The 14,603-nt window shown below is 36.2% G+C and overlaps 1 protein-coding gene across 1 annotated transcript; it reads right to left on the bottom strand.

Moving 5' to 3' along the window:
- Window positions 1-2,083: 2,083 nt before the first annotated feature.
- Window positions 2,084-2,683, bottom strand: LOC141651463 (uncharacterized). Its single transcript, XM_074459176.1, has one exon. The coding sequence runs from the start codon at window positions 2,681-2,683 to the stop codon at window positions 2,084-2,086; it is 600 nt and encodes a 199-aa protein (XP_074315277.1).
- Between the last annotated feature and the right edge of the window lie 11,920 nt (window positions 2,684-14,603).

The raw sequence follows: 14,603 nt of genomic DNA, 5'->3' as shown, positions 1-14,603 counted from the left end.
AGGCAATTTCGAAAATCCCAAAATCGATTAGGGATTAATTGAAGCTTGAGGAGACTAGAAGCATTCAAGCAAAACATTGGTTTGTTGATACAATCTTGACAAGGAGTACAACATGGCTAGAACAAAAGGTGGAAACAAGGCACCCACAACCTCAAATCATTCCAAAAGGCAACAAGCTCTTTTAGCTTCAAAGGCTATGGTAGTGCATCAACCAAGGGTGGAGATTCAAGAAGTTGCTACTCCTATGGTGGAAGCTACACCAACTCCGGTCATTGAACAATTGCAAGATTATCCAGAGGTAACTTTCAAAAACGATTCTCATAGGAAAGCATTTGTATCCCTTAATAGAAAGACTATTTTGCCTACCAAATTCATATGTCAAGATGCCTTAGACAAATTGGGTGTGCTTGAGAGGACTAAGAATTTCTTTGAGTCCATGAAATTGCTTACCCTCTTTGAAATACAAGAATTGACTTACCCTTCCCTTACCATGGATTTTGTAAGCTCCTTGAAGGTATCTAAGGTAGAAGGTCGCAAATTTGTTGAATTCCGTCTAGAAAACAAGAGTAGAGAGATGACTTTGGAAGAGTTTGGCAAAGTGTTTGGTCTTAAAGAACATTCTCATTATGCGAAAAAGCCTTCACAATATGATCCCGCACCACTTTCGAAAGAAATCACCGGGCGAAAATTTGAGTCTTTCCATGAGTGTCATATTTTATATGTCCACCATCCGGGCATAAGAGTGTGGCACAAGTTTGTGGGCAACACTTTAATTTCAAGAAAGGGCACCAATCACTTTACCGAGCTCGACTTTGTCGACCTTGAATCCACCATGAATGTCAACAAAAAGTTCACCAAGGAATACAACATACTTCAACTCTTAATTGGTCGGTGGCTTGAAATTGACCATGGAAAAGATGGGGCGGCCTTTATTGTGAATGGAGGTTTAGTGACAAGGTTAGCCAAACACTTTAACCCGGATTTTAACAAAGACAAGACATACAAACCGGTTAAGGGTGGCAACCTTCTTGATTTGGCCACTATGATCAACAAGTTCCATTGGCTCAAGAATGATAATCTTGACAACATATTTGAGTGGCTCACTAAAGAAGCTAAGTCCTTCATCTTGCCGAGCAAGATATGACGCATCAATGTCCGAAGTCCAAGCTACCTACTACTCATCTCCGATGAAGCCGAGATGATTATGAAGCAACATAGGGAATCGCATGCCAAACCTTCCTCCTCCTCTATTGTGACTCCACCTTATCCGATTGCCTACCAAGAATTCACACCAAGTGGCACAAATGTTGTGGTAGGCAAAGGCTACTCGACTCAATTATTGCAAGACATGCGTAAGCAAGCTTATGAAGATCGGGTCAATGCTTATCGAGCTCAATATCCGCCCCTCCTTCATTTAGCTAGGCAAGGACTACTTGATCCTACATGTTCTTTGCCTAGTTGGGCGGATAGGGAGGTATTCTTCCCAAATGCTCTTAGACATGCCAACATGGTTGGTGAAGTTGCTAAAGGGAAGGAGATTGTTATTGATGACGGGGAAGGTAGTGACTCTTGCCATGAGGAAGAAAAGGAAGAAGTACAAAGTTTAAGTGATGATGAAGATGGTGAAAGCCTCCGGGTCCATGGAGGTAGATGATGATGATTATAATGAGGAAGTTGATGAAGATAACGATGATAATGATAAGGATGTCACAATGAGAAACAATTGAGGATTGACAAGCTTTTGGAGGATGCCACAATCCATTGTGAGTTTCCTACACCTCCTTTTAGCTTTGTTTATGTCTCTTGTTTCAAATTTTTAATCTTGATCATTGGTTTTGAGTCCTAGAAACACCTAGAGGACTCCCACCTCGGTTTCATTGAGGTGTCTTACTTTGTTCCCACTTTTGAAAATCCAAATTGACAAACTAGTTTCATGCATTGCATTTTTGTGCATGAACTCCCCCATTTTTACACTAGAAATAGTGTCTTACTTTTTTTTTTTTTTTGGTGAAATGTGAGTATATTATATATCAAAATCAAAATTTACATAAGGTGCTTATAGACTAAAACAACCAACAGACTATCAATCCAACAGATGCATTTTTTTAAGCCACTCTAATTCATCTAAGTTCAGCTGCAGCTTGTCCCTGCCACGAACTCGAACTCTCATCTCCTCTACTATTTGCTTGGCTACCCGTTCTGGACTCAGCAAGACTTTCTCATTCCTAGACTTGTTTCTTTGATGCCAGACCTGATATATCAAGCTCAACATCAGTGCATTCTGGATACCCTTTTGCAACTTAGTACCAGTCCTTTGCACACACCATTCCACCACCCCACTCTCAGGGAAGCTCCAACTAGTCATCTTATTCACCTCCCTCACTATCCTCTTGCTGTACTCACACTCACAGAAGAGATGTTCAGAGGTCTCTTCAGCTAGGGCACATATACAGCAGGTGTCCTCAATATCCACACCAAACCCAACCAGCTTAGATGTTGTGTTCAGTGCAGCATGTGCTACTAACCAGCCCATAAATTGATGCTTAGGGATTACCCACCCATCCCAGACTACCTTGTACCAGTTCACCTTTGGCCTACTCCCCCTGAACCACTCATAGGTTCCAGCAGGTGTATACCCATCAGGTTGAACGTGCCATTTGCCATTAGTATACCCTGGTACCATCTCATCTTTGATTTTGCAGATTCTTCTCCAAATAGTGTCTTACTTGGTTTGGGGAAGTTCAAGCACAAGCATTGGGAGTTAATCTAAATTAGCTCTCCAACCAATAAATTCATGCATCATATAGTGTAGTTTAGAATGCATCACTTGTGTACATGTCATATAGTTTGCATATTAGTATAGAAATCATGCATTCTCATTTAGCTTGCATAATTTCCTATCGTATTGGCCATTGAGGACAATGCTCATACTAGTGTGGGGATGGAAAATTCTAACTTGACTTTTAAATCAAAAATTATAAAAATTGAAAAATTTTGAAAAATACAAAAAAATGTTCTTCTTTTTCACAAAAACAAAAACCATAAAAATTTGGAAAAACCAAAAACATGTTCATTCCTTTATAGTGTAGAATTGTATACTTTGTATATACTTGGTTGTTTGTTTATTTATCCTTCTTTCACATTGAGCGACTACGCCACATCCGAGACATGAGGATTATGAAGACCGCATGGTATGATCTTTCCAATCTCCTTTTTCCTCTCTATGTTAATGACTATGTGGCTTTATTTTGTTTAATGCGTTATACACCAATGTGATTATAGGAATTGCATTTAGCTTATATGACATATTAGTTGGTAGAAGCATATTCATTAGGTTGTATAAATGTTATTTGCATCATGGCATGTAGTTGCATTTTAGAAATTTTTTGTGAAAACATCTATTTGGGAATCTTGACAAGTGTATATAAGGCCCTTGTAGATACTTTTTCTTCTCGAGACTTTGCTCATTAGAATGCTTCTAAAACACCCTAGGATGTGTCATGCTAGTATCCTTTGACCCATGGATTAAGGCCTAGTCAAGAGTACCTTGTGGTGTGATAACTCCTTGGCTACCGTTTATTCCAAGGTGACCTTTGAAGCCATGCAACCATCTTCCATATTCTACCACATTTTGTCAACAAAAGGGAATGGGCACAAAAATTGTTCAAATTCGAGTTCAAGCATTGAAATGAAAAATCAAAAAAGTTTTAAAAATACATCAATGAAAAGAGGAGCAAAAATAGACTCCTATGCTTCAAATATAAGCACCCTCCTTACAAATTAGGGTGACTTTGAAAATGTTCAAAAGAAAATACAAAAAGTTGAAATTTGTCAAGCATCAAATGCCAAATATCAAAGAAATGGCAAAAAAAAAGAAAGTGTTCTCAAATGTCAAATGCCACAAGAAATTGGGGGGAATAACAACATCAAACTCCCATATGAAACTCAAAACACATTGATCCCTTTATCCATTGAACCCACATGTATGCATGGTGGAGAAGGGACGATCTTTCTTCTTATCTAGGCAAGAAGGGAAATTCCGCGATCCTCCAGTGATTCTAACACCATAAGGAATCTACTCTTGACAAAAGCATTTAACTATTGAGGACAAAGGTACCCTAGCTTGACACAACTTGGAGGTGATTTATTGGCATACCCCTAGGCTTAGTAGCTTGAAGAAACCGTATCTATAATGGAATGTGTACCCTTAGATTGTTTCCCTTATAGATAATTTCCGCTACTTAGATGTGGAAAGTGGCTATTCATTTTTGTAGATGCATCCATTACTTGCTTTTGTGTGCTTAATGCTTGGATGTATCGCTATTTTGGCAAGCCCCACCTTGCCTTGCAAGAAGGCATCCTACCTCATGGTTGTCTTGTTGTGAGTTGAAGGAGTGGAGTGAGACCCGCTAATTGTCTCATATCGGCTATATAAGTAGGTTAGTTTAAATAAGGGTCCTTGCTTTAGTCACCTCTTTACTCGGGACGAGCAAAGGTTCGGTTTGGGGATGTTTGATGTGACTCATATTTGAGCACATTTAGTCCCCGAATTAACCTCGCTCCCATGCTTTATAGTACATAATTAGGTCATTTACTATATTTAGTTTCCTATTTTGCATATTCTTTGAGGTTTTGTCTCCTTGGTAGGAAAGGATTGTTAACCTTGCATTTACGAGGCGAAATGGAGCTAATTTGATCGCATCTAATGACCAAGTATCAAAAAAAAAAAAACGAGATGCCTAAGTAGATAATAAAGTGAAATGGGCAATGATGAAAGGATCCCTGCATCCCCGATATGATCCTTGCAGATTGTTAAGGAGGAAAAGGAGAGAAGCAGTTTGCCCAGGAATCCGAGCGGATCATGCACGATTCGGGCGTCTCACAACACCAAGATCTGGGCGTCTTGTTCCCAAGATGAGCGGCTTACAACGCAAGGATCCGAGCGTCTTCCCCTGGATCCGAGCGGATCACAAGTCAGAAGAGCCCGTGCCACAGCACAGGACGGGCGGATCGTGGCAAGACTAGCAATGGGGATCCGCTCATTTCCTTCGGGAGGAGCATTTCCTCAACTTTTCTTAGGGTCTTAATAGTCATTTAAGCCCTTAGTAACCCTAATCTTTGTACCTAATCTTTAGTATAAATACCCCTCTGTACTGCCTAGATTGGCATCCATCTTTAAGCAAGTTGTAATCACTTCTTAATCTCATCTTAATACTCTCAAATTAGTCTTAATTTAGTCGTAATACAATTTCTCAATATTAATCATATCTTAATCTTTCCTTAATTTCTCTATTGTTCTTCATTTATTTTGGGTAATTAGAAGATTATTTATGTAACACCCCATGTTAATTGAAGAGGTCCAGTGATAGGCTTAAATGACTAGTGCTTAAAGGGATTGGAAGTACTACTCATATCAACAAAGTGCACTTTCTTTTATGGTCATCCATGCGAAAGAACTCCAAAGTTAAGCGTGCTTGACTGGGAGTAGTCTTAGGTTTGGTGACCTCCTGGGAAGGTTTCCGGGATGTGCGTGAGTGAGGACAAAATGCGCTATAAAGGACCCGTGTTGATCTGTAGGCGATGTACACAGCCCGGTGAGCTATCATAAGTAACCGCTCCCGACCCGGTTTGGGCCGGGGTGTTACAATTTGGGTTTATTTGGGAGATTGGCAACCTTCCATCAATCATCAAGTACTTCTATTATTCTTTGCTTTATTATTTGGGATCATATTCATAGGTATAATTCTCTTTACCCTTGTTTAATTATTGTTAATCACTTTCATTTGTTCATCATGTTTTGCCTTGTTAGTTTGATTGACAATCTTATTAGCATGTTGAACTTGATAATGAGTGATTAGTCTTTTAGCTAGGGTTAATGGGGAATTAGGGGAAACAAACATGGGAAATGATTCATGCTTAATCTAATATGTTTTCTTAATCAATTTGCTTGCTTGTTGTGATTTCAACTTATGCACATGTTATGTTTGATGAAATGCGAGCCTATGATGTAAGATTCATTAACCTCATATTAGACACATCTAATAACTATATAGATTTAGTTTAGTCATAAACTAACAAGATCTTATGCATGCATAACAATATGAAACAAAGTAAGAAGAAATCGATCTACTTACAATGGAGGGCCGAATGGTTATACTAATTTGGACACCTTCCAAATTAGTCTTCTTAAGAAAATCCTAGTGCTCCAAGGAAGAACTTAGATTCAATATTGGAATCTACTCCTCAAGGAATTGTACCAAGATAACCCACTTAATACAAGTACTAATTTGTTTCTAGAAATTAGTATATGTGCCCTAAAATTGATACTAATAATATAGTTTACTACTTCTAGTAATGATATATAAATATTAGTGATTTTGTGATTTTCCTTCTTGAGAGTTCTTAACTTATGAGAGAATACACAAATTTTCAATGTGTTGTTTTGTAAGAATAAATTAAGGGAATAAGAAGAGAAAACTCTCCTTATTCATATGGGTGGCCGAAATGCATGGGGAAGAAGGCCCAATACATGCTCAAGATTGTTCTTCTCAAGGTGTAGGGTGTAGGGCTAGGTATAGGTCTTTTAGAAAGATAATCATTATGCTCAATTCTCAATTAGAGCAACAATTAAGTCTTAAACCTACCCAACCCCTCCATTTACACGGCACACCCTATTTTAAAAGGGTCCATTTTAAGTTTGTCATATGCTAATTTGTATAGTGTGACATATTGGACATGTTACTAGACATGTTATTTAATAATGCATTTTTAACTCATTAAAAATCATTATATAAACAAAATAAATCACATACAAAAATTAACTAGTAATTCATAATTACAAGTACTTAAAATGGGTCATTGAATTATAAATCACAACAACTTGGATTTATAATAAATCATTCATTCTTATTTTAATTGTTTCATAAATAATAATAAAACCTAAGTAATAAAACAATTTTACATTACTTAGAACGAATCTTATTTAATCGAATTACAATAAGATACGAATTCTCACTCACAAAATCATCCATTCAATTTTAAGGAATTAATTAACTTGTATCAACATACAATTAATTAATTAATCAATTAAGAGTGTTACTCTAGAGGTATGACCTTAAGGGATCAACTGATCACCACCGTTATACGAAAGTAATGTCAAATTCTAGTCAACCAATCATTACCGATTAATGTGTTGACAATAAAATATTACTTTCCCTCATGAATTCTTAATATGAGATTTAAACATGTGATCGCATTATTGTCGAGGACACATACTCCAACAATCTCCCACTTGTCCGCGACAAGTGTGCGTCACCAATTATCTTGTCCTATTACTATCTCCCACTCAATGTAAGGTGTCTTGCAGGTCGTACTTGCATTTGATCATATCATGAGTGATTTCCTCGATCTGGAGAATAACTGCCTGACCGGAATTATCTACCATAGATACCTTCCGAGCGTGGCCACGCATTTCCAGTTCATTTCTCCTCGAGTGGCCTTGAGATAAAAGATAACCCTGACGGGGATGGACAATTCCTATTACACTCATCCCTTAGAATAGACACAGCTCATTATGACCCAAAACATGCCCATTAGACCCCAATTACGAAGATCGTAGAACATAAATCAAAGTCACTCTGAAACTGTGCCTTCTTGGGCGAACAGTCTTTAATCAAAGAATCGACTCACAAGAATACTATAGTAGCTCTCGCCACGACCAGGCTATAAAAATTTCCAGAACTCTATAAGCGGTCATTAGCCCAACAGATTGTCCCATACAGTCTGCCTATGTGATCGACTAGTCATCTCTCATGACTCTATGACACTTGAACTTGCCATCAATCGCTTCCCACTCCAGTCACTTCGAGATGTAACCTCAAATAAGTAACTAGGGGCGAATACTATGTTAATCCAATTCACTTTAATGGGGTTCAATATTGTCTCAACAACCCATTTGGATGTAACAAGGTACAAGATGAGTTAACGATAACTCAGACGATAAATGTGATTATTACATACGAATAGTCAATACCATATTACTACTCTATGTCTCATAATCATAAGTGTATTTATACACTTCCTTAATGCAATAAAAGTTTAGCTTGTGAACATACCATGTGCCCAATAGCTCAAACTTTACGTATTGCGATTTCCTTCAATTTCATGTTATCTCTAATAGCATGAACTTTATTAAGTACACGTCTAGACTTTGAACTAGACTGAAGCTCTTTAACTTGAAAGAAGCTCTTACTGTCATCATATGACTTGTGATGTGGGTTTCGGTGGACAACACTACTCATAGACTTCAAGGTACACCACCTAATCACAACTTACTCAGGTTCATTTTGTAGGATCTTGAAGTGGATAACAATAAAATACACTTTTCTAGTCTCTTACTCCTTATGTCAATAATCTGCCTAGGATTTTCACAAATCCTAATGAGTTCGGAAACTTGAGCTTGTGTATCCTCTTAACACACAACTCAGTATACTTCCAAACTTCAAAACAGACCATAAGTTCTCCTTGATAATTCATGACGGTTCCTTAAGGCTTACCAATAACTCTCATATGGGTTAATATGTTATTGACTTATCATGCTCCAAGCACGTGATTCATCTAGGACATGTGCGTAATGGCATACATGATAATTATAATTGCGAAAACATTAATAATTGATATCATGTAGATAATAGTTTTTAGGTTCATGTGAATAATCATAACTTTATGATAATTCAATTATTCATCAATATGAACAACCTACTCAACTTGTTGACATTTTCAAGATGAAGGATCATTATCAACATACGATACTTATCTAAGTGCCAATCCAACATCCCATGTTATAATAGATTTGCATAATGTCCAATATCATCCAGAATTGAAAACTTAAATACTTCTTTATGAAAGACAGTATTTGTACGTCATTCCCAATGACTAATATGTTATACAATTCATGAAGGATGATGGCTCCCACTGAACTTCATGTCTAAATATGATAGTCACTAGCTCCCACTCAAGTCCATGTATACACATGTTTCTTCATCGAAACATTGTATGATTTGAAATGGTCATTGCTCCTTTAAGTATTAGTTAAAACCATACAAATATGTCATTCACATATCCCTTTCTAACTACCCATTTGGAAAGAGGTTTCAACACTTGACTTATTCAGTTCCAAAATGAGATGTAGCAATGATTTGAATCTTTAGCATAGTTAAGAATTAACTTAGCTTTCGTAGACATCAACATGCCTCTCTCTGCAACTCTTAATCATAAATTTCTATTTGCTTTGGATTGGTCTCAACAATCTCAAATAAATCCATTTACTTGCATAGATAGTATCTTAAGTAAAATGTCAAATTTTAAAATCTCTAGGTACCATTTTGGTTTCATAAGGCTCTTAAGTAAAATGTCGAAATTTAAAATCTCTAGGTATATCCACTTCATAGATCAAAATCTTATTTTCCAAGAACATATTCTTTCGTCTTTTCATAAGTCTCAAGTTTTCCTAAGAACACTTTCTTTTGGTCTCCTCACGTCAAGAGTCTAACCTAAGAACATCTTCTTTTGGTCTCCTCACGTAGATCCCATACCTAAGAACATCTTCTTTTGGTTTCCTCACGTAGATCCTATCTGCCATACCTAAGAACATCTTCTTTTTATCTCCTTACGTAGATCCCATCTAATCAAGGTTTGTGGCTAAATTCACTCCCACTATATCTTAAGGAAAAATGCACTTAGTTTCTCTAAAGATAGCTTTTGAGCCACAAACAATGATGGTGAAGGAGGAAAACATTTCACATGTCAACTTATAGTGATCTATTTGAGACATATTGAAAAGATAATTTAGACTAGACGATTCAAATTTGATAGGTGTATCAAATAGGGTTGGTAACGTTCCCTAATGTGAGTTCAATAACTCAACATAACTTCATAATTGATCTTACATAAGTATGTTGTGACTTTTAATCACAATCGCATAAGGAGAATCGAATTCATAGCTTATGGACATATAATAATTCAATCATTATATTTGTCAACATGATCAATTTAAGTCGATATAATCTTATGTTTCTCGATGCAAGTAGTGTATGATGACAACTTTTAGAACAAATGATACGATAAGTGGAGTGACTTGGGTTGCAAACCAAGTCACCAATATCCAAAATACAACCATTTTTTAAAGGAAACAAACAAATTTCCAAGTCGAACGAGGAAATTAAAAGGAGTTCTAAAATTTCAAAATACAACATGATAATAAAGACAAAGCAAAATAAGGCCAAGCTTTCATAGATCTAGCACCATGGGAGGCTACATATAGCTTCCCTCAAGATCTTCTAGGCTTGTTTTTCTTTGCCTTTGTCCTTGCTAGGATGCCCTAATTACAATAAAAAGGGTAATTATCACAACTTGTATCAAAATACCAAAGTTTGAGATCGAAACATAAAAGATAGGGATAGTTATTTACCTACTGGAACAATCTTTCTAGCTTTTATATCGCCAAGATACTTTGGACAATTCCTCTTCCAATGTCCAACACCATTACAATAGTGGCATTTGTCCTCGGAGGAGGCACCCTTTTTGGACTTAGAGGAGCTAGCTTCAAAAGCCTTCCCTTTGCCCTTGTTGGGAGTTGGCTTCTTTCCCTTGTTGCCACCTTTCTTAAATTTCCCTTTGCTCTTTTGATTAATGTTGAGCACATCCTTGGTGGTACTAAAATTTAGCCCCATGTCCCTCTCGGCTTGCACAAGCATTTTGTGCAATTCATCGAGGGAAACTTTCAAGTTTTGCATATTAAAATTCCCCCTGAATTGTACATATGCCTTAACCATGTTCAAGGAATGAAGAATTCGGTCAATGATGAGTTCCTCGGTAATTTCTACCTTTTGCATTTTTAAAGTCTCAACATGCTCCATCAACTTGAGCACATGAGGGCTAACGTTTTGGCCCTCCTTGATATTGAGATCGAAAAATGCGGATGCCGCTTCATATTGTATAATCCTTGGAGCTTGTGAAAACATGGTCACAAGCTTCGTATAGATCTCATATGCGGTGCTAATCTTTATAGCACTCCTTTGGAGATCGGCCTCCATAGAGAAGATCAACACATTTTTGATCGCGGCCGACTCCTTTTGGTAAGTCTCATAGGCTTGCCTAGCGGCGGGAGTAGACCTTGCGGTAGGTGTGGCGGGAGAGGCCTCAGTGAGGTAATGAAGCTTGTCGTCACCCTCCACGGCCAAATGGAGTTGAGCGTCCCAATCGGCGAAGTTGAACCCATTCTTTTCTAATTTACATCAATCCATGAAGGATCGGAGCCAAGAAACATTGGTGAGAGTGTTCGGGCTAGTGTTGGTGGATGAATTTGGAGTTGTCATTGCAATTGAGAAAACAATATTGACTACAAAAAGAAGTGAAGAAAATTAATAAACACTTATCGTTTTATAATAATTCTTGTAAACATTTTAAACAAGTTTTAAGCATTTATATAGTGACCTCTACCCAACTATTATAAATGATCCCCAGATCCAAATTCATATTAACTCGGGCACGGTGAGCCGATTCATCCATAATCAATATAATTCGGTGGATTAACTCTTTAATCGATTCTACTTCTAGAACTCTCGGTCGATAAAATTACATTAATATTTATCTTAAGCCCGGAACACATGCGGCTACGGTCGCGAATACTTATGTTGAGCTCAATCCATATTTCGATGTAATAACAATTTACTAGCCACTTACCCAACGTAACAAGTTTAGCACCCCGGTGAGCCGAGCCTACTTTCTTATGAAATTGGGATTCATGGTTCTACTATATGGTAAGGCTAATTCTCAATTATTATTTAGTGAGAGGTCTTGTCAATTTATTATATATCTCGTTTTAAGTGAACTAAAGCGGTGAACTACGATAATTATAATTGACACGGTCGATGACTCGATAAAATATAATATGCATGTATAGTAATGACGATTTGGCTATGCATGCAAACATATAAAATAAATGCAAAGCAAAAAGATAAAATCCTAGTATTGGCTTCCTAAAATAGTAAATCTGATAAACTATTTACAAACTCGGAATCCAACTCCTTTGGTCCCTTGAACTTCATATGGCACGCACTTCAGGGCACCACCGTCTTTGTCGGAACGCCTTCCCGAATGGCACCGTCTTCAAGGAACTCCGGGATAAATAATTTACATAGATTTTCTACATTATACATTATAAAAACAAAAAAAAAAATAAAAAAATAAAAGTGATACGAGATCACAAGTAATTACAACTGAATCGATATCCCCATTCATTTCGAGAAATACCAATTAAAAACTAAGGCCATACTAAGTACAAATTACATAATTCAAAATTACATAAAAATAAAACATGACATTCATACTAAAAAATGCAGCATTAATATTGAAGAGTCACGGGCGAGAGCACCTAAGAGGGGGAGGGGGTGAATTAGGTGTCTATTTAAAATTTAAGCTTAATAAAAGCTTCTTTTAAAACTCTTAAACACATTAAACAATGCTTAGATTAAAGGAGGAGTCGATGCTTAAAACTAGAGAGTTAGAAGTAATCAACAACGATTCAGCAAGCAGAAGTTACAGTGTACTCAACTGTTGATTCTGTAGATAAAAACGTGAGTAGAGTGTGCAGCGGAAATAAAACGAAAGAGACACGACAAACGATGTTTTTAAAACTGGTTCGGTCACTACTCCGCGCCCTACGTCCAACGCTATTTTATTAAACGTCTTAGAAGTAAACTCATACAAACTAGGACCACCCCGAATAATAAAACAACTCCCCAACCTACTCCGGTTGCTAATGCTTAAAAGCTACTCCGCTTCCAAGACTTTTGCTTTGGGCTACTCCGCCGAAAGACTCCGTGCTTAAACTACTCCGCAATAAGACTTTTGCTTTGGGCTACTCCGCCGAAAGACTTCATGCTCAAAAGCTACTCCTCTTCGAAGACTTCATGCTTAAGGATAACTCTATCCTAAGACTTGTTTGGTTCTACCCGGTTGTTACAAGACTCCACTTATCTCAATGTTGTTCACTTAATTGAATAGAGGAGATAAAGTTGAAGTACAAAACACGGGATCCTTGAACACGACTAAACGACTAGGTGCAATACAATAACTCAATAAAAGACTCAAAAGATAACTAAATAAACTTGCAAAATGATTCAAAGATTTGAAATGATAAACGGTTTTGCAAAGTTAATTTACTCGATTGAAAGCTTAAGTCTTTTTCAGTTTTAAACTCGTTATTGGACACTTGTAAAATTGAATTAAGCAAGCTATTTATAATGTCCAAGTAGTATACTTTACACATTAAAATATCTTACACTCATAAGCACAAGTGATTAAAATATTGTAAGTAGTTTGCTTGGGCAACATGCACAAGACAACCGAAATCTTCTCCAAGCAACCGAGTATTCTTCTTCAAGAAATCGGTGCCTAAGATTGCAAGAAATCAGATTGTGCACACACACAAAAATAGGTTGGGTTTTTCAACAAGAAACAAGCATAAATGGTTGTGTTTATCGGAACCATAAACATTTCCATAAATGTAAAAGCAAACAACCCATTTATAGTAAGTGTCTTATTGTGCAAGCAAACTCCTTAGCAAGTCATTGAAAGTTCTATATTCTTTAAAACTCTTCAAAATATTTCCAGAAAACATTTGTGAACATTGAAAGCATTTTAACAAAGATTCAAATATTTTCGAAATATTTCTTTCAAAGACGAGCCTTAATTGACAGTTGACTGAACTGATGTTTTTGCACCTAAACGTAAATTCGAGTTAAGGATCTCCTTACAACACATGACTTTAGCACTAATGACAATATTCATCTTTGATCTTCATGATGACATTCTTGATAACCTTGAATTGACAATTGGAGCTTCATGCTACATGGTTAAAACTTAAGAGGCACACAATTAAATAACAATGAGATTAATTTGTCTTAAGGCATCATCAACATTAGCTTAATCAAATTGGGTTTCTTCAAATATATGTATGAAACATGCCATGTGATGTGCCAAATCGCCCTATTTAAGCTAATATCGTATATTTGGTCCGGTTTTATGGATAATTGTGACTATTAACTTATTAAAATCACACAATGTTACATAAATCAAATATATGTCCAAGTTAATTACCCCAACCTATTTAGGACTCAAAAATTTAGTCTTCACTAAATATTTGACAATAATTCAACTTGATATTTTATTATTGCTCTTTAAACACTTTTATTCATAATAATAAAGAAATAATTCCCAATAAGTCATAAAAATTCAAAAATTTAAAAATCATAATTTTGTATATTCTGAAAAATTCCCAACATTCCAAAAATTTAATAAAATTTTCCCATAGAATATTATTAATTTATTTCACAAATAAATCGCATAATACATAACTTTAATCTTTTAATTCCAAATTAAACATAAAATTATGTAAAAAATCAAAATTAAAATTTTGAATATTCTATATAAATTTCTAGAACCTAGAAATGATAAACTTTCAAGCCCAAAAATCGAATTTACAATTATGACTATTAAAGTTGCTATTTATCAATTTTATTATATAAAAATCAATAATCACC

Source organism: Silene latifolia, chromosome 4 (assembly GCF_048544455.1).
Source record: "Silene latifolia isolate original U9 population chromosome 4, ASM4854445v1, whole genome shotgun sequence".
Taxonomy (NCBI): domain Eukaryota; kingdom Viridiplantae; phylum Streptophyta; class Magnoliopsida; order Caryophyllales; family Caryophyllaceae; genus Silene; species Silene latifolia.
This window is presented reverse-complemented; position numbering and strand designations above follow the sequence as displayed.